The sequence below is a fragment of the Hyperoodon ampullatus genome (assembly GCF_949752795.1).
Source record: "Hyperoodon ampullatus genome assembly, chromosome: 4".
Taxonomy (NCBI): Eukaryota; Metazoa; Chordata; class Mammalia; order Artiodactyla; family Ziphiidae; genus Hyperoodon; species Hyperoodon ampullatus.
The window spans coordinates 16,488,254-16,513,509 of record NC_136917.1 but is presented as its reverse complement, the minus strand read 5'-3'; the positions used below and the strand labels follow the sequence as shown (position 1 = coordinate 16,513,509).

Genomic DNA, 25,256 nt, shown 5'->3' with positions numbered 1-25,256 from the left:
GAGGGTCTGGAATGCCACCCATGTCTGTTTCAAAGCCTGTGAGTGCCAAGTGTGACAGTTCCCTGGATAGAAGCAGCTTGTGGCCTGTGAACCCAGACACACTAAGACCAAAAACAAAATAGCTCGCAGGCCTCTGATCACCTGTCCTTGCGAATAGCAGTCGTACAGATTGCAGTTACCATTGACGGGATGATAAAATGAAATAAAGCTAGATATGGCTAAAAGAGGAGAATGAGTCCAGCCCTGTGCCACTAGTCGCGTGAGGCTATTTAAATGTAAATTTAGGTTAATTAAAATTAAATAAAATTAAAACTTCAGCTCCTCGGTCGCAGGAGCAACATTTCAAGTGCTCAGTAGCCATCCAAGGGCTGGTGGCTGCCATAAGGGACAGCACAGATATAGAACATCTCCATCATCGTAGAAAGTTCTGTTGGAAAGCCCAGCTCTGGCCACTGAGGAGACCTGGGTAGTCGGAGGAATTTTACCAACCTTAAAACACAGCCTCATTGTGGAATATTATTCAGCCTTAAAAAGGAAGGAAATTCCAGCACATATTATGAAACGGGTGAACCTTGAAGACATTATTCTAAGTGAAATAAGCCATACACGAAGGACAAATACTTATATGCAGTGCCAAGAATAGTCAGATTTATAGAGATAGAAAGTAGGATGGTGGTTGCCAAGGGCTGGAGGAGAGGAATGGGGAGTTAGTGTTTAATGGATATAGAGTTTCAGTGTGGGATGATGTAGAGGTTCTGGAGATGGAGGGTGGTGATGGTTGCACAACTATGTACTTAATGCCACTAAATTATACACTTAAAATGGTTGAAATGATCGATTTTATGTTATGTATACTCAACACAAAAACACACACACAGTCTCATTAAATACTGAAAATTTTTCCCAAATAATTCTCAGAATAACATTCATTGTGGGCAGAGTGCAAGGAGAGGGCATTTCTTGTTAAGCACCCAGTGCATCCCCACATACAGTTCACATACAACATTCATTTACACAACCACCCTGCCCAGCAGGCTGTGTCTGTCATTCTGCAAGTGGTGAATCAGACTCATCAGGCGAGGTCTCTCGCCAAGGACACACAGCTGGCATGAGGAATCATTAGGATTAAACCCCAGGGCTGTCTGGTCCCCAGGGGTAATGTCTGTGGTTAGAGTTTGCAACGTTAAACCCAGGTCTGCTGCCTCAAATTAATAACACTTGGGGGACACTTCAGCTCTTTGAGCTCCGCTTATTTGGATAGAAGCAAGTGAGGACACAGGATGAGAGAGTATCTCTAAGACAGAGCTGTGAAGACCACAGGGAAATACAGTGCTGGGCAGGGCTTCTTTAGCCGGTGTGTGCACATTCAGATAGGGGCTCAGCAGGAACCTGGGAGAGCCCATGTAAGCGGGGTACAGTGGACAGATTACTGGGGTATACCTTTAAAAAAAAATAGTTCCCCTGAATGGTGTTCCAACATTGTCTTCACAAATAAAACTGAGGAGGAAAAAAAAAAGATAGTGTTAGGCCAAACCTATAAATCTCTAGAAAGATGCTGCAGCTAAGATTGATTATCACCCTCCTTTTAGAAAAGAAGCATGCTGTTTGCCTGTGCATGGAATAGGAAACTTAGCTGGTCTCAGGCTGATTTTTCATGTTCATGTGACACTCCGAAGCTGCCTAAGAGAGTGATCTTAGGGGAAAAGAATGGGATTTAGATTAAGATACTTGAACTGGCTGGACCACCACTTAGCTGTGTGACCTCAAGCAGTTCATTGTGTCCTGGTCCCCAGTTTCGCCATCTGTGACATGGGAGTTGTTCATTGCTTTCACAGGATTATTATGAAGGACAGATAAAATCATATGTCTGAAAAGGAGTAACTGTAAACAGTCAAACCAGTTAGTAGTGGTTACTAATTATTCTTTAACATTAGTAATGTGAATATTATTAATCGGAGGTACTCAGCAAACATGTGAAGCTGCCCCCACCCCCAGATTTCACTCAGGTGCATTCATTAGTCTAGCCAATTTTTATTGAGTGCCTACTATGTGCCAGCATTGAAAAGCTCCCGGATTCAAAAAGGAAGCCTCCCTTTCCAGCAAGGCCCACTGTGACCTCACCAGCTGCTAAATGATGGTGAACCAAGCATTTCCCCATCACCGCACAGCACAGAATAGGGGCCAGTTGGAAATCACAAATAAAACCACAGCCTCATGGGCAGCCCTTTAGGGTTGCCAGCCAAGCTGAGTCTGACCCTCCTACGCAGGGGTGTCACATAAAACAGTGCTAAGGAGGCAGGGAGCTCCAGCCTGGATAAATGGCCCTGTTTCCTGAGCGCTGGGGAGCAATCCTTTTTAATTGCCTTGGTAGCATCTCAGAGGCTGGTGATGCAATGGCAGAGAAGCCGTGGGCTTCTGTCTCTGGCCCTGCCCCTTGCTGGCTGCAGGCCCATGGCAGGTTTCTTCACTCCTCTGGACTTCAGTTCCCTGGATAATAATGTCCACCTTGAATGGGGTATTCTGCAGATTTCGTGAGAGGATATGTCTAAAGAATCTAACCCGTGCTTGGCATGTAAACTTATTTTTCTTCTCTCCCACTTCAGGTCTCTCCTCCCTCCCCCTACACTATAGCTGTGCTTACTTCTCCAAGCTATTCGAAGCTGCTTTTATGCTATCAGAGGGATACATCTTTTTTTTTTTAATTGAAGTATAGCTGATTTACAATGTTATGTTAGTTTTAGATGTATAACATAGTGATTCAGTATTTTTGTAGGTTATACTCCACTATAGCTTATTACAAGGTAATGGATATAATTCCCTGTGCTGTACAGTATATCCTTGTTACTTATCTATTTTATACATAGTAGTTACTGCCTGTTAATCCTATACCCCTAATTTGTCACTCCTCCCTTCCCTTTCGCCTTTGGTAACTACAAGTTTGTTTTCTATGTCTGTGAGTCTGTTTCTGTTTTGCATAAACATTCATTTGTATTATTTTTTAGATTCCACATATAAGTGATATCATATAGTATTTGTCTTTCTATGACTTATTTCACTAAGCATAATATTCTCTAGGTGCATCCATGTTGCTGCAGATGGCAGAATTTCATTCTTTATGGCTGAGTAATATTCCATTGTATGTATGTATGTGTGTGTATACATATATGTGTATACACACACACACCCCCCACATCTTTTTTTTTTCCTCTCATGAATTTGTTTTTATTTTTATTGCTTCTTAATCCAGTTGTCTATTGATGGGCATTTGGATTGCTTCCATGTCTTCGCTATTGTAAATAGTGCTGCTGTGAACGTTGGGGTACATGTATCTTCTTCAATATATACCCAGGAGTGGGATTGCTGGATCATATGGTAGTTCTATTTTTAGATTCTTGAGGAACCTCCATACTGTTTTCCATGGTGGCTGCATCAATTTACATTCCCACCAACAGTGCACAAGGGTTCCCTTTTCTCCACATCCAGAGGGACACATCTTGAGTGCCAGAGTGACTTTCTCCTTGAGGTAAAATGATGGGCAGGCCTCTCACATTCAGCCATCACTCCAGGAGGCTCAGGACTCCCTTTTCTTCTGCTTGAATCCTGGGCCCATATACTAATCAGGATGGGTTACGATATGCTGCTATGACAACTATCCTCACTGTACACAGGGTTTATTTCTCACTAGGGCTACATGTCCATCAGAGATTGTTGGGGGCTCTGGACCCTTGCTGGCAGAGAAGCCACACTCTGGAGCATGGCCATCACATGGCAGATGGAAATGAAGAGTGGTGAATCAAGCACCACTCCTAACTCTTCCATCCCAAAGTGAGCCATGTCTCTCCTGCTCACGTTTAATTGGCCACGTCCCACTTCAAGGGGGTGGGGACATACAAATCTACCAAGCGCTCAGGAGAAGAACCAGAAATCTGGTGACAGCATTAATGACCACACAGCCCAGCTTTAATCTGTAAAGCCATGTTGGCAGTTGGTATCATTACGGCCAACTAAGGATGAGGCCCGAGGTATGTCACTTCCCCCGACCGCAAGTAGCAGATCCTGGTGACTTTGTTTATCCAGTCAGCTACTTCACATCTTTTCCTTAAAATGTCAGAGAGGCATTTATTGTTATCAGAAAACATGAAAGATTTTCGTTTTGGGTGCCCCATCCCTGTGCTTCCTCTAGCCCCACAGCAAGCCTGCACCTACCTCTCTAGATGCTTCCTACACCACCCTGCAATGACCATTTTACTTTTCAGTCTCTCTCTAGACACTGAATCTTTTCATCGCTGCACCCCATGTGCCTGACACAGAGCCAGGCATGGAGCTGAGCCAGCCTGGGGAATTCTTAGTGGGGCGGGGGAGTGTCATGATCTCGCAGGTATAGAACTAACCAGGTTAATTGAGTCTCCATAGTTTGTTCCTGATCACAGCCTGGCAGTTCTTAGGAAACAGGATAACCTGCCGTCTGTGGAATTCTGGGGGCTCTGGGGGTGTTGTTCACGCTTCAGGTCCTGTGGCTGGAGTGCCTGGGGAAACTGAGAATGGACTCTCCCAGCTCTGAGCCTTCACTAGTCTGGCAGCTGTGGACCTAGAGAATTGTTTGCATGGATATCCTAGGTCCAGTTGACACTGCCTTCCCCACTAGTTTGGAAAGCTGAACAAAGTGAGCTTTTATATATCGAATCACACAGTTCACATAATTCCTTTAAAACGTCAGAGATGCATTTATCATATTTTTTTGTTATTCTCCCCATTTAGATGCAGATGTTGGACAAATTTCCCATGGAAGGAGGACAGAAGGACCCCAAACAGCGGATCATTCCCTTTCTTCCGGGTAAGTGAGACACATGCTCTCAGATGGGGCCTCTGGGCTCCCAACACAGCTCTCAGATCTCTCCCCTCCTCCTCCTTGAGGCATTGTGCCAGTGACCAGACCTTAGTCATTTGTTGAAATCAGTGCCTAAGAATATGGGCTTTGGAGTTAGATGCTATGCTGTTTACCAGCTGCTTGACCTTAGGCAAGACACTTCACTTCTGGGATCCTCGGTTTCTCCCATCTCTAAAATGAGAATAATTCAAGGTCATACAGTTTGTGTAGTGAGTGGCATCTATTATAATGGCTACTGTATTTGTTTTCTTTCTTTCTTTTTTATAAATTGGGGTATAGTTGTTTTAGTTTCTACCGTACAACAAAGTGGAGTTCCCTGTGCTATACAGCAGGTTATTAGTTATCTATTTTATACATGTTAGTGTATATATGTCAATCCCAATCTCCCAATTCATCCCAGCCACCCCCCACCCCCTGTATTTGTTTTCTGTTGTGCATAACAAATTACCACCCATTTAGCAGCTTAAAACGATACCCATTTATTATTTCACAGCTCTGTTGGTTGGAAGTCCAGACAGGCTCAGCTGGGTTCTCTGTTTAGGGTCTTAAAAGACCGAAGTCAAGATCTTGGCTGGACTGGGCACTTACCTGGAGGTTCTGGGGAAGAGTCTACTTCCAACCTCATTCAGGCTGTTGACAGAATTCAGTTCCTTGCAGCTGTAGAACAGAGATACCTGTTTCCTTCCTGGCTGTCTGTTGGGGACCCCCTCAGCTTCCAGAAGCTACCTGTATTCCTCATCCATCTTCAAGCTGGCAACAGGGCACTGAATCTCTCTCCTGTGCTTGGAATCTCTGACTTCCCCTCCTGCCACCAGCTGGTGAAAGCTGTCTGCTTTTAAAGGCTCCTGTGATTACCTTGTACCCCCTTGGCTAATCCAGGATAATCTCCCTCTCTTGAAATGAATGGAGGCATATCATATAACATGATCCCAGGAGTGAGATTCCATTGTATTCACAGGCTCTGAGATTAAGGTGGGACATCTTTGGGGAGCCATTTAAGAAATTCTGCCTGCCTGCATACCCGCCTGAGTGGGCCAAGCACCTTCTGAGTGTCAGGCACTGTGGAGGAGTTAATGCAACCATGGCTGGTCCCTGCTCTCAAGACATTCAGTTTCCCTTTCCCCCCGAAAAAAATTCTTACCAAAGGAATAACATCAAGGCTTCAACTCAAAAAACTGGGTTACCCAAACCAATGTTATAGCTTCAAGTAATAATAGCTACCATTTATCAGATCTCTACTGTGGGCCAGGAGCTGGGCTAAGTGCTTTACATTCATTAGCTTGTTTAATCCTTAGAACAATCCTGTAGGGCAGCCATTACTATGCCCATTTCACAGATGAGGAAATTGAGGCTCCGAGAAATTATAATCACTTGCATAAATGGCAGAGCTGGGATTCAGTCACAGGTATGGCAGGCTCAGAATTCATGCCCAAAGTCAGACAGCCCAGATTCAAATCCCAGTGCCCCTAATCATCTATTTTGTTCCCTTGGGTAAATTACTTAAGCGCATGGAGTTTCATTTCTACATTTGCACATTGGAGATCATAATGGTACTTAAATGATAGAGTTGTTAGGAGGATTAGGTAAGTGCCTGGTATGTAACTAGCAGCAATTCAGCACTTAGTAGTATATTTATGTACAGGTAATCGGCAAATTGACAATCACCCTAAATCACAAATATTTAGAGCTGGCCAGCCCTTTAAATCTTTTTCGTAATGCAGACAAGGGGGCAGGCACTGAGATGGATCACCCAGGAGCCCATTCTCCCCTCCCCCACTCCAGGATCAGCACATCAGTGTGTTCTTCTGGATATTGTCATCATTGAGTGAGTTTAGAGACGGGGTAGATGTATTTGCCAGGCCCCCATTTACTGGGAGATCATTTGCCTAAAAAAACCTAATGTTTTTAGTTCTTCCATGGGGAGAGAACACTGGAATTTTTTTCCTTATTGGAGGAAAGCCGGTATGCCAGCTGCAGTAGCCACATCTCAGCACCCAAAGCCTGTGCTTTGGAGTTCAACAGGCCCAGTCCTGTGACCTCAAGCATATGACATCTCCCCCGCACCTTTGAGCCTCAGTTTCTCACGTGTAAAATGGGACAGTGACCCCTGCTTCACAAGCTTCTCTCCCTGGCACATAGAAGGTTCTCAGTAAAGGCAGAAACAGGGTCCTGGGACATTCCTTTGGAATTTTGGGGCCTTTCATATCTTGGAGTCCTACTTAAATGATCAATCTGGATATTTAAGTTGAAATGGGCTCTAAATGTATATTTTTCTTCAAGGAAAAAAAGGAAAGCAGTGAGTTATAACTCTTTGCTGGTGAAAGGCAAAACCAGCTCTGGAAAAACTTCCCAGGACAGGGAAGAACTGGAGCCCACCCCCTCCCCAGCCCCTGAAAGCTTTCGTGGTTACGTAATCCTTTTCCACCCACGAATTCATGAAAATGCTGTTGTCAGGGACTTGGCTCCGTTGTCCCTGCTCAGGACACCCACTTGTAGCTTGGAGAGGCCCTGTTGGGCCCTAAGACCCCTGGAGCATCCCTTCCCAGCCCACCTCTTAGCTTTTCCTTGAGGCCGAGGCCAAGGGCAGGGACGGGTGGGAGAAACGTCCCCTCTCCTAGGGGTCAGTCTTCTGCCAAGACTGCCACGTCAGCAGAACAAAAGCGAGTTTCATGTTAGCACAAAGGCGGGGGGGTGGGGAGAGCAGCCCTGTGCAATTTTCCATCCCAGCAAGAGCTGGGGAAGCCAACTTGGCAGAGGATGCGGCTTGAAAAATAAGAATTACAGTTTGGCCTTCCTCCACTATGGAAAACAAAAGCCTGCTCGTTCCCACCAAAGCCTGTTCTCTCCTCTGAGCACCCTTCCCATTCCAGGAAGGCTGGCCTGAGGGGAGGGCTGGGTGCAGGCTCGCTAGCCCTCCTTCTCCATGACTCACACAGAAGCTTCACAGCAGGCGCAGATCCGCATTTCACCTGGAGGCACCAGCCAGGGGGACGCTGGCCACTCTGTTCCGCCCCACAGCCCAGGGCCTGAGCGGTAACTCCACTCCGCTGTGGATAAATGATGAATTAGCCTGTCAGAGGCAGGTCTTAAGAAACCAAGTTGGGGGTTGAGGATAGGAGAGGTGCTCTTCCTTGTAGAATATAAGGCAGTATCATGTAACCCATTTTTTAAACAAAGTAATTACCCTTTTTTAAGCACCTAGGGAGGGCCAATCCCTGTCTGTGCTGGTGTATCACGGAGAGGACTACTAAGAGATAGGGGCTGCTCTTCCATTTTACAGATGAGGAGACTGAGGCTCTGACAGGTAAATGCATTTCCCAAGGCAGCACAGGAAGGAGTAGACCCCCCGGGATTGGCTTGGGGCCTCGCTGACCCTGCGGAGCCTGTGGCCTCCCCGGCACGTGCTACTCCTGCGAGGGGACTTCCTGTCCCCACTGCTGGCAGGGCACCTGACATGTGCCCAGAGACTCACTGAGGCCACACAGGAAGAGGAGTGACATTATTGTGCCACACCCCCAGGAGACGCAGTCTGAGTTCTTTTTTTTTTTTTTAACATCTTTATTGGAGTATAATTGCTTTACAATGGTGTGTTAGTTCCTGCTTTATAACAAAGTGAATCAGTTATACATATACATATGCTCCCACATCCCTTCCCTCTTGCGTCTCCCTCCCTCCCACCCTCCCCATCCCACCCCTCCAGGCGGTCACAAAGCACCGAGCCGATCTCCCTGTGCTATGTGGCTGCTTCCCACTAGCTATCTACCTTACGTTTGGTAGTGTATATGTGTCCATGCCGCTCTTTCGCTTTGTCACAGCTTACCCTTCCCCCTCCCCATATCCTCAAGTCCGTTCTCTAGTAGGTCTGCGTCTTTATTCCCACGCCTGAGTTCTCGGTCCTTTCCCAGCCCCTGCAGGCCGGGCCTCGTGCGAATTCTCTTGGGCCGTGGTGGCTCTGAGGTGGGCCTGTGCCAGGCCGGTGCTAGCGCCATGCCCATTGTAAATTTTTCGAGTCAGGTCACAGCCTTCGCAGTAAGAGGCCTGTACACCCCTCTCTCCACCCTTCCTCTGATTTTATAGAAGGGGAAATTATACCAAACTGGGACCAAAGTGGTCTTGGTAGGCACCCCTTCTCCCATTTTGAGAAATGGATTAGAGGGCAGGAAGCGTTTGCTATGTAGGATTTCTCTTCACAGGCACACACCTCTTATCTTTCCTGAAGGTTCAGGATTCTCCTAGGAATTCTGATCTTCAAGTGGTCCCACCCATGAGGGTGGTAATTATTACTCCCACCCAGGGAAGGACTGCCCCACCCAGGATGTCAGCAGGGGCCCTCCCTGTTGGAAAGCACTAGTGCCAGGAAGGCAGGCCCCCAGTGCCTGCGCACAGAGGACTCACACAGAGCCTGCACCTAGGGAGTGAATGAGGGAATATCATCGGTTCTATGGAGGCCAGGTTGTAAACTCCTTCCCACTTTGCTGCATAATTTGCTTTTTTCGTTTTAAATGACATGAACATTTTCTGATTCCCAAAGCAATCAATGTTTATAGTAGGCACTTTGCAGAAAGTATGAAGAAGAACACAAAAGGCTCTGTCTTCTCCCCTCGGAGACAAGCACTATGAACCCTGTGATGCATTTTCTTCTAGATTTTTTTTCTCTTCCAACAAGTGTGGTGTATCAGAAATTTGACTCACTCATCAGAATTAAACCCATCACCATTATAAAGAAAGGAGATCCTTTTTATTAAGGAATATAAGGAGTATGTATTTCATCTCCTTGTGGGTTCTTTTTTAATTAAATGGAAATGAACAAAAAAAGGATTACTATAAGGTTGACCATATCTGCTTCATTTCCTGATTGTGCCTTTTCGCCCAAGACCACGTTGTCAGATTATTTTAAATGTGGTCTTAACCATATGGTCTTTTTGGGTACCAATCTCCCTGACCAGCTTGCACTGCAAGTCTTTAAAAGTCAATAGGTTGTTTGCCATCATCCCTTTCGATTCTGTCCTATGATGAAAAGTCTTTATGGGCCTTTCCTACCATCTTGTCCCTGCTCACCCAAGGTTGACCCATGGAGACAGCAGTCTCACCAGCACCATCTCAGATCAGTGGTTAACCTCTCCTCACCCTGCCAGCCTTGTAACCCAAATTCTTCTCCAGGACCTACCTCCTTGGACCAGAAGTAGGTGAAGTTCTTAGTAGGTCTCCATGCTCTGCAGTCTGGAGAGCTGTGGTCTCCCTGTGCCTTCCTTTTTGACCCCTAGAGACCTCCTGGTCGCCCCGCATGAGCGTGGCTGGGGGCTCGTCTCCATCCCCCACCTCTTTGTCGCTCCTTGATGTCTTATTTCTGATTTTCCGGCCCCTGCCTCTGTGACAAATCCAGAATGGTGTGGCCGTGCTGTCTGGATCCTCAGTACATGAGCTTGGCCACCATCTCCCCATGAGAGGATCTCCTTTAAGACTCTCGGGAACCCGCTGATTTGCTTGAAACAAACCTCACCCATAATGTTTCAGCATCTTGGATATTTCCTGAGACCCTCAGTGGCATCATTTATATACTTGTCTTTGCCTGTGACCCATGTCCTCTGCCCATATGTCACACTGGAGGTTCTGGTACCACACCCCAGGGCTCAGATGTCACCCAGCAGGTAGTGAATGGACTGTTTGTATTCGGTGTGGTAGGAAGGCTTGGAGCCCTCTGTTACAAACACTTATTGGCGAAGGAATTGAAGGGATTTGTCGTCCTGGCAGGTGGAATCCACCTTCACGCATTGATCAAACGTGAGCGCCATGTGGCAGGGGCAAAAAGTTGACTAAAGCCTAGTCAATCCCTATTTGGGCGGAGCCCCATGACTAGTAGGAAGGAAGAAGACATGTAAATCGACAATGTGGTGTGTACAATCAGAGACAGGAACTCTTTCTTTTTTTTTTAAATTTTATTGAAGTATAGTTGATTTACAATGTTGTGTTAATTTCTGCTGTACAGCAAAGTGATTCAGTGATACATATATATATTCTTTTTCATAGTCTTTTCCATTATGGTTTATCACAGGATATCGAGTGTGGTTCCCTGTGCTATATAATAGGACCCTATTGTTTATCCATCCTATATGTACTAGTTTGCCTCTGCTAATCCTAAACTTCCAATATTTCCCTCCCCCCGCCCTTGGCAACTGCAAGTCTGTTCTGAAAGAGACAGGAACTCTTAACCCATTTGAAGTGTGTAAGAGTTTCCCTGCAGGGGTAGTGGGTGAGGTTGGATGGGGAAGGTATTCCAGGCAGAGGGAAAGGCACAGAATTATGAGAGAGCATGGAGTATTGGGAAAACATCAGACTAGAGCAGAAGGTATACAGAGAAAGAGGAGGGAAGGAGACTGAGCTGTTGGGTGAGGGCATATCTGAGTGTTCGCTGAACTGCTCACCGCCTCTGAGAATCTTATAGTTGGACCGGGGACCTCCGATCATCAGGCCTTCCTTCCTTGGTTTGATTCCAGCCTCCCTTATCTCACCAAAACTTATCCACTGAGCCCCACTCCCTCAAGCCCTTGCACTAGAGCTGTGAACAGGGCTTTGGAGGACCAAGCATGGGGTCATCCAGGCCCTGTGGATGTCCAGCAGCAGGTATGGATGGCAGCCAGGAATTTAGGTACCACTCAGGCCTACCAGAGGCAGCCACATCCTCATCCTCCCAGGTTGCTGAGAGCTCGTCAGTGCTCCCTTACAACGCTGTATGCACTCTCATCTTCTGCAGGCAAAATTCTCTTCCGCCGGAGCCACATTCGGGACGTGGCTGTCAAACGCCTGATACCAATCGATGAATACTGTAAGGTAAGTCTGAGAAATGCCAACACTTCCCTGTGTCTCGTGTCTTCCCCGTGGGTAGTTTTGGGGTTTTTTTGTTTGTTTGTTTTGTTTTTCTTTTCCTTTTCTGACTACAGGATGCCCGTTGTGAAAGATCTGTACAGGTGAAAAAAATGTAAAGAAATTAGAAAAACCAATCACCCATGATCCTTCAACTCAGAGGCAACAATTATGAAGGTTTTTACATATTTCCTTTCTCTCCTTTCTCTCTGCGTGCATTTCTTTATGGTGTTGAGATCATCCCCTATGTGTTATTTTTGTTGCTCTTTCTCTTTTCTCTCATATTAAAAGAATTTCCCCATGCTATTAATAAAACCTCCTTGAACCTGCTTTTAATAGTTGCATAGTATTCCACTGTGCATGAATGTTCTAGAAATTATTCAGCCAACCCCTGTTGGACAGTGCAGCTGGCTTCCAATCCCTTAAATGTTCTCAACCACAGGGGCCTCCCTGCCTTTTGGTTATGTTTTGTTTGATTTGAGGCTGAGGTCAAGAAAGAAGCATATTTTTCTTTTGTTTGGCTTCCCTAATCTTTAGTATTTATTCCTCTAACTTAAAATCACTAGCAGTTTGATTGGAGAAGGGTAGGAATAGAAAAAATGCCTTAAAAATGGAGCAGTGAATGCTTTCTCCCCCTAAGATCAGGAGCAAAAGCAAAGTATATTTGCTCTCTCCACCTCTGATCTACATTTTACTGGAGATTCTAGCTGGTGTAAGCAGGCAAGAGAAAGGAATAAAAGGCATACAGATTAGAAAGGAAGAAGTAAGACTGCCTTGATTCACAGATGACATGATTCTACTGTAGAAAACCATAAGGAGTCCACAAAAAAACCTGCTAGAACTTATAAATGAACTTAGTGAGATTACAGGATTCAAGACAAATATTAAAAAATCAGGGACTTCCCTGGTGGCTCAGTGGTTAAAAATCCGCCTGCCAATGCAGGGGACACGGGTTTGAGCCCTGGTCCGGGAAGATCCCACATGCCGCAGAGCAACTAAGCCTGTGTGCCACAACTACTGAGCCTGCGCTCTAGAGCCCTCAAGCCACAACTACTGAAGCCCGCGCGCCTAGAGCCTGCGCTCTGCAACAAGAGAAGCCACCGCAATGAGAAGCCCGTGCACCGCAACAAAGAGTAGCCCCCACTTGCTGCAACTAGAGGAAGCCCGGGTGCAGCAACGAAAACCCAACACAGTCAAAAATAAATAAATAAATTTAATTAATTAATTTAAAAAATCAATTGTATTTCTATCTACTAGTAGGGAACAACCCAAAAATGTAATTAAGAAAATAATTCCACTCACAATAGCATCAGAAAGAATAAAATAATTAGGAATAAATTTAATAAAAGAAGTACAAGGTTTATACACTGAAACTACAAAACATGGTTGAGGGATGTTAAAGAAACTCTAAATGAATGGAGAGACATTCCATACTCATGGATTAGGAGACTCAATAGTGTTAAATTGGCAATTCTCCCCCAGTTGATACAGAGTCAATGCAATCCCTGCCAAAATCTTAGTAGGCTTTTTTGTAGAAATGAACGAGCTGATCCTAAAGTGTATGGGGAAGTGCAAAGGGCTCAGAATAGCCAAAACAATTTTGAAAAAGAAGAACAAAATTAGAGAACAAAATTGTACTACCCATTTTCCAAACTTCTTATGAAGCTACAGTAATCAGGACTGTAGTACTGGTGTAGCACTTCCCTGGTGGTGCAGTGGTTAAGAATCCACCTGCCAGGGGCTTCCCTGGTGGCGCAGTGGTTGAGAATCTGCCTACTAATGCAGGGGACACGGGTTCAAGCCCTGGTCTGGGAGGATCCCACATGCCGCGGAGCAACTAGGCCCGTGAGCCACAACTACCGAGCCTGCGTGTCTGGAGCCTGTGCTCCGCAACAAGAGAGGCCGTGATAGTGAGAGGCCCGCGCACTGCGATAAAGAGTGGCCCCCGCTTGCCACAACTAGAGAAAGCCCTCGCACAGAAACGAAGACCCAACACAGCAAAAATAAATTAATTAATTAATAAACTCCTACCCCCAACATCTTCTTTAAAAAAAAAAAAAGGAATCCACCTGCCAATGCAGGGGACATGGGTTAGATCCCTGGTTGGGAAGATCCCACATGCCGCGAAGCAACTAAACGCATGTGCCACAACTACTGAGCCTGCGCTCTAGAGCCTGCGAGCCACAACTACTGAGCCCACGTGCCACAACTACTGAAGCCTGCACACCTAGAGCCCATGCTCCACGCAAGAGAAGCCACCGCAATGAGAAGCCTGTGCACCGCAACAAAGAGTAGCCCCCCTCACTGCAACTAGAGAAAGCCCATGCACAGCAATGAAGACCCAACACAGCCAAAAATAAATAAGTAAATTATTTATTTATTTATTGGGGGGAGAAAGAAAAGACTGCGCTACTGGTATAAGGATAGGCAGATGGACCACTGGAAGAGAACTGAGAGTCTAGAAGTAAACTCTTCAGATTTATACTCAACTGATTTTCAACAAAGATACCAAGAAATTCAATGGGAAAGGGTAGTCTTTTTAACAAATGATGGGATCATGGGATATCCATATGCAAAAAAATAAAAAATAAATTTTTAAAATTGGACTCTGACCTCACACCATGCATAAAAAATCAGCTCAACTCAAAATGGATCATAGGCCTAAATAGAAAAGCTAAAACTGCTAGAAGAAAACATAAAAGAGAACCTTCATGACCTTGGTTTAGGCAAAGAGTTCTTAGATATAACACCAAAAGAGAAAAATTGATATGTTCGACTTCATTAAGCTTACACATTTCTGTGCTTCAAAAGATATCATGAAGAAAATGAAAAGACATGCCACAGATTAGGAGAAAATATTTGTAAGTCATATATCTGAGAAAGGACTTGTGTTGAGACTATATAAACAACTCTTACAACTCAAAAATAAAAAGACAACCCAGTTTAAAAATAGACAAAAGGGGCTTCCCTGGTGGCGCAGTGGTTGAGAGTCCGCCTGCCGACGCAGGGGACACGGGTTCATGCCCCGGTCCGGGAAGATCCCACATGCCGCGGAGCAGCTGGGCCTGTGAGCCATGGCCGCTGAGCCTGCGCGTCCGGAGCCTGTGCTCCGCAACGGGAGAGGCCACAACAGTGAGAGGCCCGCGTATGGCAAAAAAAAAAAAAAAAAAAAAAAAAATAGACAAAAGAGGGCTTCCCTGGTGGCGCAGTGGTTGAGAGTCCGCCTGCTGATGAAGGGGACACAGGTTCGTGCCCCGGTCCGGGAAGATCCCACGTGCCACGGAGTGGCTAGGCCCGTGAGCCATGGCCGCTGAGCCTGTGTGTCCGGAGCCTGTGCTCCGCAACGGGAGAGGCCACAGCAGTGAGAGGCCCGCGTACCACAGAAAAAATAAAAATAAATTAAAAAATTTTTTTTTACATAGACAAAAGATTGAATAGAAACTTCACCCATGAAGACATACAATGCTTAATAAGCACATAAAAAGTTGTTCAACATCATTAATCATCGGGGCAATGAAAAATAAAACCATGATGAGATGCCTACACAGCCTCCAGAATGGCTGTAATCAACAAGACACACAAGAGGTGAGGATGTGAGAAAGTGGAGCTCTTCATTCTGCTGGAGACCTATGATGGAAACCACTTTGGAAAACAATTGGCAGTTTCTTCAAAAGTGAAATTTTTCATACGATTACTCTCAGGTACATACTCACAAGAAGTGAAAACTGTCCACACAAAGAATTGGATGCAATTTTTCATAGCAGCATTAATTTGTAATAGCCCCAAATTGGAAGCAATCCATATGTCTGTCATCTGGAGAATAGATAAAGAAAATGTGGAATAGGCATACAATAAAATATTGTTCGACAGTGAAATACTGATTAATGCAGCAAGATGAATGAATCTCAAAAACATGATGCTATGCGAAAAAAGCCAGATGCAAAAGACTATATATATTGTATGATTCCATTTACATGAAATGTGCAGAAAAGGCAAATTTAGAGAAAGCAGGTCAGTGGTTTCCTGGGCCTTGGGGCAGTGGAAATGGAGATTGACTGCAAATGAGGTCGGGGACATTTTTGAGGTGATGGAAAAGTTCTAAAACTAGAATGTGGTGATGGTTGCCCAACTCTATAATTTGAATTTGAATCATTGAATTGTGTACTTATAATGGGTGGATTTTATGGTGCATAAATTATACTTCAATAAGTCTGTAGAAAATTTTTGAAGGGGGAAAGTGTGGGGATAGACGCCCCGCTCTTGGCAGGAGATGTCGTGGAAGGGCAGAAAATCACTCCTGATTGAGCATCTTCTCTTTACCAGACATGACCACGTTTCATCCCTCCAATAACATGGAGGACGTGTTCTTTTTCCCTTTGTGTTGATGAGGAAATGGAGGCCCAACAAAGCTACTCACAATAACAGTATTTGAGACTTTGAGAGATGAACCCAGCCCTTTTAGGACGTGGCACTCGCATACCACTTATGGCCTCTCTAAGAAAGTACAAATTCAAGAGGCCAAAGTAGTTAAGCATGTGTTTCATAGAAGCAGTTAGACTCAAACTCTTCTCTCTCCTAAGGATACCCTTAAAAAAGGGATGGGGATGAGGGGCAGGGCTCGTCACTCAGGCAAAAAGACACCACTGCTGCCTCCCAGATCTCAAAGGAAAGTTCAGATCTTTGCTCTTTGTCCTTTTCCAAACCTCTAGAGCCTAAAATTCCTTTGTCCAGGCCCTGCTGGCAAGAACTTTGAACGCTTGGGGTCACCTTAGCCAGCTGGCAAGTTCCACCTGGTACCTTCCCAGCAACCTCAGCCCAGGTGTGCTGTCCTGCTGCTTCCCCAGCCCACCCAACTTCTCTCCAGTCACACCTTCCTCTCACCCAGGGCTTCCCGAACCCCTGGACATTTGATTTGGAAAAGGAAATATAAAATCTTGGAGGGATAAGGGACAGCAGCAGCTGCCTGCATCTGGCTATGCTTGGAATGGTCCAGAGATCATGAATTGACCTGGATTAACCACAGGGAAGAAACTGCTTATGTTACCTTATGTTACATGAGCCGCATGGAAGTTACCACCCCTGCTATTAATGCATCATAAGAAGAAGCAGAGCCGTTATTTGGGGATTTTAGTTGGCCAAGTTCCCTGGGCTTAGCTTCAAGGGAACTGCCCTCCTGGAAGGAGATGAAACCATCCCTTTCGTTACAAGGCCTGTGAAGTCTTTTAGAGACTGCATAGACCTTTATGTAATATTTGGTCTCTGTTATTGACATTGTTGTGAGCCGACTTAAGCCAATTTGATCTATCACTGTCAGCCTTATCTTGGTAGAAATTGGTAGTTTCCAATAGGTAAAGATAGAGGAAGGCTGTAGATGTCCCCAAACCTAGCTACCAGCTAGGAAGAAACTTTCTGCTCTACCAGGCCTATCATAAAGTTACAGTATTTAACATAGTATGGTGTTGGCACAAGGATAGACAACTATTGGAACAAAATAGAGAACCCAGAAACAGACCTATGTGTATTTGGACACTTTGATACTAACAAAAGCAGCTTTGTAGATCACTGAGGAAAAGTAGGATTCCTCAGTAAATGGGTATCCGTATTGGAAAAAACAAAAAAGATAACTAACCCCTGCCTTGCACACACATGGAATCATTTCCAAGTACATTGAAGACCTAAATGTAAGAGGTAATGATAAAAGGTTTTAGAAGATAAAAATAGGAAAATATCTTCCTAATCTCTAGGTATAGAGGGACTTCTAAAGACACAAAAAGTACCAAGCATAAAAAGATTGATTTATTTGACTACAGTACATTTAAGGACTTCTGTTCATCAAAAGACACAACGAAAATGCGACTCAGCCAAATCCTGCCACACATACAAGCATTTGTTATCAAGCAGCTCCCTAAACAGACTCTCAAGTTGTTCTATCAACTCAGTGAAATACCAGCTGTCTTGTCTGACACCGCTTTGCATGAAAGTTTCCTTACGACAGATGCAGTGGTATCCTAGTGGAAGGATCGGCTAATCCTAACCACGGTCTGACAGTAAAATCTTCAAGAAGAGGTAGGGCACAGAGGATTCAGAATCCTAGAACCAGGGTACCATGAAGGAGGATGTATAATGCTGGACTCGCCGTGTTCTGTTCAGGCAAGGGCCACCCCACATTTCACCAGTGAAGAAAATTATTTCTAACAACTGTTATGCTAGTAAATAGAGGCTATAGTGTTGGTCAGAGGTGAAGATAGCTGACGCCCCAAAGTAGCCTTTTCTGAAATGAGAACTAATGATTAGTCTCCTACTTGCTGAAGTGTTCATTCCCGTTGAGGGTACTTCAGATATTAACTCACCATTATTAGAGTGTAGGTTAAATCTAACACACACACACACACACACACACACACACACACACACACACACACACCTATGAACATGTGAGTGTGTATGCCCGTGCTGTAGTATTTTATTTTTTTATTTTTATTTTTTATTTTACTGAAGTATAGTTGATTTACAGTGTTGTGTTAATTTCTGCTGTACAGCAAAGTGACTCAGTTATATATATATATTTTTCATATTCTTTTCATTATGGTTTATCATAGGATATTGCATATAGTTCCCTGTGCTATACAGTAGGACCTTGTTGTTTATCTATCCTATATATAATAGCTTACATCTGTTAATCCCAAACTCCCAATACTTCCCTCCCCCACCCCCTCTACTGTGCTGTAGTATTGGGTTGACCAAAAAGTTCATTTGGGTTTTTCCATAACATCTTACGAAAAACCCAAACAAACATTTTGGCCAACCCTAAGGTTTTAAAGTAAACTCTATAGGCAGTATAACAGTAGTGTTTACCAGACTCCAGTCCCTTGAGACCTCCCCTAAAGATTTTTACCATATTCTACTACCTATATTATTATTAATATTTTTCTTTATATTAATTCACTTTTTTAACTTCTTTAAAAATATATATTTTAGAGAAAATTTTATATCACAACCATAATATAAAACTGGTATCACGTACCCTAAAAGTAAAAATAAAAACAGTGATGCAACAGCAACAAAAACTGTTTTTAAATCTAGCCAGCTTCTGTTGCTTACTACCAGAGGAAGCTCTGCAGAGCCTGGTCATGCTCGCGGGAAGCAAGTTGGGGAAGTTCTTTCTTCTAGGAATTTTATAGTCTCAGGTCTTTTTTTTTTTTTTTTTAGTTTCTGCTTTATAACAAAGTGAATCAGTCATACATATACATCTGTTCCCACATCCCTTCCCTCATGCATCTCCCTCCCTCCCACCCTCCCCACCCCACCCCTCCAGGCGGTCACAAAGCACCGAGCTGATCTCCCTGTGCTATGCGGCTGCTTCCCACTAGCTATCTACCTTACGTTTGGTAGTGTATATGTGTCCATGCCTCTCTTTCGCTTTGTCACAGCTTACCCTTCCCCCTCCCCATATCCTCAAGTCCATTCTCAAGTAGGTCTGTGTCTTTATTCCCGTCTTACCCCTAGGTTCTTCATGACATTTTTTTTTAAATTCCATATATATGTGTTAGCATATGGTATTTGTCTTTCTCTTTCTGACTTACTTCACTCTGTATAACAGACTCTAGGTCTATCCACCTCATTACAAATAGCTCAGTTTCGTTTCTTTTTATGGCTGAGTAATATTCCATTGTATATATGTGCCACATCTTCTTTATCCATTCATCCGATGATGGACACTTAGGTTGTTTCCAGCTCCGGGCTATTGTGAATAGAGCTGCAATGAACATTTTGGTACATGTCTCTTTTTGAATTATGGTTTTCTCAGGGTATATGCCTAGTAGTGGGATTGCTGGGTCATATGGTAGTTCTATTTTTAGTTTTTTAAGGAACCTCCATACTGTTCTCCATAGTGGCTGTACCAATTCACATTCCCACCAGCAGTGCAAGAGTGTTCCCTTTTCTCCACACCCTCTCCAGCATTTATTGTTTCTAGATTTCTTGATGATGGCCATTCTGACTGGTGTGAGATGATATCTCATTGTAGTTTTGATTTGCATTTCTCTAATGATTAATGATGTTGAGCATTCTTTCATGTGTTTGTTGGCAGTCTGTATATCTTCTTTGGAGAAATGCCTATTTAAGTCTTCTGCCCATTTTTGGATTGGGTTGTTTGTTTTTTTGCTATTGAGCTGCATGAGCTGTTTATAAATTTTGGAGATTAATCCTTTGTCAGTTGCTTCATTTGCAAATATTTTCTCCCATTCTGAGGGTTGTCTTTTGGTCTTGTTTATGGTTTCCTTTGCTGTGCAAAAGCTTTGAAGTTTCATTAGGTCCCATTTGTTTATCTTTGTTTTTATTTCCATTTCTCTAGGAGGTGGGTCCAAAAGGATCTTGCTGTGATTTATGTCATAGAGTGTTCTGCCTATGTTTTCCTCTAAGAGTTTGAAAGTTTCTGGCCTTACATTTAGGTCTTTAATCCATTTTGAGCTTATTTTTGTGTATGGTGTTAGGGAATGATCTAATCTCATACTTTTACATGTCCCTGTCCAGTTTTCCCAGCACCACTTATTGAAGAGGCTGTCCTTTCTCCACTGTACATTCCTGCCTCCTTTATCAAAGATAAGTTGACCATATGTGCGTGGGTTTATCTCTGGGCTTTCTATCCTGTTCCATTGATCTATCTTTCTGTTTTTGTGCCAGTACCACACTGTCTTGATTACTGTAGCTTTGTAGTATAGTCTGAAGTCAGGGAGCCTGATTCCTCCAGCTCCATTTTTCGTTCTCAAGATTGCTTTGGCTATTCGGGGTCTTTTGTTTTTCCAAACAAATTTTGAAATTTTTTGTTCAAGTTCTGTGAAAAATGCCATTGGTAGTTTGATAGGGATTGCATTGAATCTGTAGATTGCTTTGGGTAGTAGAGTCATTTTCACAATATTGATTCTTCCAATCCAGGAGCATGGTATATCTCTCCATCTATTTGTATCATCTTTAATTTCTTTCATCAGGGTCTTATAATTTTCTGCATACAGGTCTTTTGTCTCCTTAGGTAGGTTTATTCCTAGATATTTTATTCTTTTTGTTGCAATGGTAAATGGGAGTGTTTTCTTGATTTCATTTTCAGATTTTTCATCATTAGTGTACAGGAATGCCAGAGATTTCTGTGCATTAATTCTGTATCCTGCTACTTTACCAAATTCATTGATTAGCTCTAGTAGTTTTCTGGTAGCATCTTTAGGATTCTCTATGTATAGTATCATGTCATCTGCAAACAGTGACAGCTTTACTTCTTCTTTTCCAATTCGTATTCCTTTTATTTCCTTTTCTTCTCTGATTGCTGTGGCTAAAACTTCCAAAACCAGGTTGAATAAGAGTGGTGAGAGTGGGCAGCCTTGTCTTGTTCCTGATCTTAGTGGAAATGGTTTCAGTTTTTCACCATTGAGGACAATGTTGGCTGTGGGTTTGTCATATATGGCCTTTATTATGTTGAGGAAAGTTCCCTCTATGCCTACTTTCTGCAGGGTTTTTATCATAAATGGGTGTTGAATTTTGTCGAAAGCTTTCTCTGCATCTATTGAGATGATCATATGGTTTTTCTTCTTCAATATGTTAATATGGTGTATCACATTGATTGATTTGCGTATATTGAAGAATCCTTGCATTCCTGGAATAAACCCCACTTGATCATGGTGTATGATCCTTTTAATGTGCTGCTGGATTCTGTTTGCTAGTATTTTGTTGAGGATTTTTGCATCTATGTTCATCAGTGATATTGGCCTGTAGTTTTCTTTCTTTGTGACATCTTTGCCTGGTTTTGGTATCAAGGTGATGGTAGCCTCGTAGAATGAGTTTGGGAGTGTTCCTTCCTCTGAAATTGTTTGGAAGAGTTTGAGAAGGATGGGTGTTAGCTCTTCTCTAAATGTTTGATAGAATTCGCCTGTGAAGCCATCTGGTCCTGGGCTTTTGTTTGTTGGAAGATTTTTAATCACAGTTTCAATTTCAGTGCTTGTGATTGGTCTATTCATATTTTCTATTTCTTCCTGATTCAGTCTTGGCAGGTTGTGCATTTCTAAGAATTTGTCCATTTCTTCCAGGTTGTCCATTTTATTGGCATAGAGTTGCTTGTAGTAATCTCTCATGATCTTTTGTATTTCTGCAGTGTCAGTTGTTACTTCTCCTTTTTCATTTCTAATTCTATTGATTTGAGTCTTCTCCCTTTTTTTCTTGATGAGTCTAGCTAATGGTTTATCAATTTTGTTTATCTTCTCAAAGAACCAGCTTTTAGTTTTATTGATCTTTGCTATCGTTTCCTTCATTTCTTTTTCATTTATTTCTGATCTGATCTTTATGATTTCTTTCCTTCTGCTAGCTTTGGGGGTTTTTTGTTCTTCTTTCTCTAATTGCTTTAGGTGCAGGGTCAGGTTGTTTACTCGAGATGTTTCCTGTTTCTTAAGGTGGGATTGTATTGCTATAAACTTCCCCCTTAGAACTGCTTTTGCTGCGTCCCATAGGTTTTGGGTCGTCGTGTCTCCATTGTCATTTGTTCCTAGGTATTTTTTAATTTCCTCTTTGATTTCTTCAGTGATCACTTCGTTATTGAGTAGTGTATTGTTTAGCCTCCATGTGTTTGTATTTTTTACAGATCTTTTCCTGTAATTGATGTCTAGTCTCATAGCATTGTGGTCGGAAAAGATACTTGATACAATTTCAATTTTCTTAAATTTACCAAGGCTTGATTTGTGACCCAAGATATGATCTATCCTGGAGAATGTTCCATGAGCACTTGAGAAAAATGTGTATTCTGTTGTTTTTGGATGGAATGTCCTATAAATATCAATTAAGTCCATCTTGTTTAATGTATCATTTAAAGCTTGTGTTTCCTTATTTATTTTCATTTTGGATGATCTGTCCATTGGTGAAAGTGGGGTGTTAAAGTCCCCTACTATGATTGTGTTACTGTCGATTTCCCCTTTTATGGCTGTTAGTATTTGCCTTATGTAGTGAGGTGCTCCTATGTTGGGTGCATAAATATTTACAATTGTTATATCTTCTTCTTGGATCGATCCCTTTATCATTATGTAGTGTCCTTCTTTGTCTCTTCTAATAGTCTTTATTTTAAAGTAGTCTCAGGTCTTATGTTTAAGGCTTTAATCCATTTTGAGTTGATTTTTGTGTATGGTATAAGATAAGGGCCCAATTTCATTCTTTTGCATATGGATATCCAGTTTTTCCAGCACCATTTGTTGAAGAAGCTGTCCTCTCCCTGCCGTGGTATTCTTGGCACCTTTGTTGAGGATCAGTTAACCATATGCATGGATTTATTTCGGAGCTCTTGGCAATGATCTCATGGATATGACACGAAAATCATAGGCAACAAAAACAAAAATAAAGAAGTGGGAATACATCAAACTAAAAAGCTCCTGCACAGCAAAATAAATAATCTATAGAGTGAAAAGGCAAACTACAAAATGGGAGCAAATATTTGCAAATCACATATCTGATAAGGGGTTAATCCCCAATCTATCAATATGTAAGGAACTTATACATCTCAATAGCAAAAAGAGCTAATAACCCAATTTTTAAATGGGCCAAAGGCTTGAATAGACATTTCTCCAGAGAAGATACACAGATGACCAACAGGTATATGAAAAGTTGCTCAGTGTCTCTACTCATCAGGGAATGCAAATCAAAACCACAATATGATATCACCTCACATCTGTAGGGATGGCTAGTGTCAAAAACAATAACATGAAGTAAGTCAGAAAGAGAAAAACAAATACCGTACGCTAACACATATATATGGAATCTAAAAAAAAGTGGTTCTGATGCACCTAGGGGCAGGACAGGAATAAAGACTCAGACGTAGAGAATGGACTTGAGGACATGGGGTGGGAGAGAAGGGTAAGCTGGGACGAAGCAAGAGAGTGGCATGGACATATACACACTACCAAATGTAAAATAAGTAGCTAGCGGGAAGCAGCCACATAGCACAGGGAGATCAGCTCGGTGCTTTGTGACCACCTAGAGGGGTGGGATAGGGAGGTTGGGAGGGAGGGAGACGCAAGAGGGAGGGGATATGGGGATATATGTATCCATATAACCGATTCACTTTGTTATACAGCAGAAACTAATACAATGTTGTAAAGCAATTATACTCCAATAAAGATGTAAAAAAAAGCAAAACAAGACAACAAGTGTTGGTGAGGATACAGAGAAACTGGAAGTCTTGCACACTGTTTGTGGGAATGTAAAATGCAGCCACTATGAAAAACAGTATGCAGGTTCCTCAAAAAATTAAAAATAGAACTACCATATAGTCAAGCAATCCTATTCCTGGATATTTGTCCAAAGGAATTGAAATCAGGATTTGGAAGAGATATTAGCACTCCCATGTTCATTGCAGCACTATTTACAATAGCCAAGATGTAGAATCAACCTAAATGTGGCCTGTACATACAATAGCATACTATTCAGCCTTTAAAAAGAAGAAATTCGGCAATACGCAACAACATGGATAAACCTTAAGGACATTATGCTAAGTGAAATAAGCCAGTCACAGAAAGATCAAATACTGTATGATTCCACTTACATGAGTTATCTAAAATAGTCAAATTCATAGAATCAGAGAGTGATATGGTGGTTGCCAGGGGCTGGGGGGAGGGAAAAATGAGGAGTTACTAATCAACAGGCATGAAGTTTCAGTCAAGCAAGAAGGAATCAGCTCTAGAGGTCTGCTGTACAATAGCCAGCAGTACTGTGCTATGCACTTAAAATTTTGTTGAAGACACAAACTCTCTCTCTCTAGCCGAGGCGTTGTGATTGAACTGAATCACCTTGCTGACTCTAAAATCGTCCCTGGAAGCAGGACACTATTTTTTAAGTAAATAAATAAATAAATATTTTATATATATATATATATATATATATATATATAATATTTATTTATTTATTTTTGGCTGTGCTGAGTCTTCGTTGTTGCGTTGTTCTCTAGTTGCGGTCAGTGAGGGCTACTTTGTTGCAGTGCGCGGCTTCTCACTGCGGTGGCTTCTCTTGTTGCAGAGCACAGGCTCTAGGCGCACGGGCTCAGCAGTTGTGGCACACGGGCTTAGTTGCTCCGGAGCATTTGGGATCTTCCCAGACCAGGGCTTGAACCCGTGTCCCCTGCATCGGCAGGTGGATTCTTAACTGCGCCACCAGGGGAGTCCCGCAGCACACTATTGTACTTGGTACAGTCCAGAGAGCCAGAGGGTTAACTGAATGTTTATCATGCAGCTAGTATATGATGGAAACCTTACAGCCACTTGCTCACTTGTTCTGTAGCACAACCCTCCAGGATGGGTGTTAGTTATTTCCATTTTACAGATGAGCAGACTGAGGCTCAGAGGTCATAGGACGTGGCTAGAGCCAGAACCAGGAGCCGGATCTTTCAGTATTACACAGGCAAGCAGGACTTGCCCTCCTCACCTCTCCTCTTGCCTCTGCATCGAGCAGCCACATCTGTCCAAAGGGCCAGGATTCCATGTGGAAC

General features: G+C 43.1%; 1 protein-coding gene across 1 annotated transcript in view; it reads left to right on the top strand.

Annotated features, from left to right (window-relative positions):
- Positions 1-25,256, top strand: part of SH3PXD2B (SH3 and PX domains 2B) — a gene marked incomplete at its 5' end in the record, with an annotated part of 115,013 nt that overhangs the window by 39,234 nt on the left and 50,523 nt on the right. Inside the window, 2 exons of the mRNA XM_079703606.1 lie at positions 4,759-4,834; positions 11,640-11,716. Of these exons, the coding sequence (XP_079559732.1) occupies positions 4,759-4,834; positions 11,640-11,716 (153 nt within the window). The remainder of the gene's footprint in view (positions 1-4,758; positions 4,835-11,639; positions 11,717-25,256) is intronic.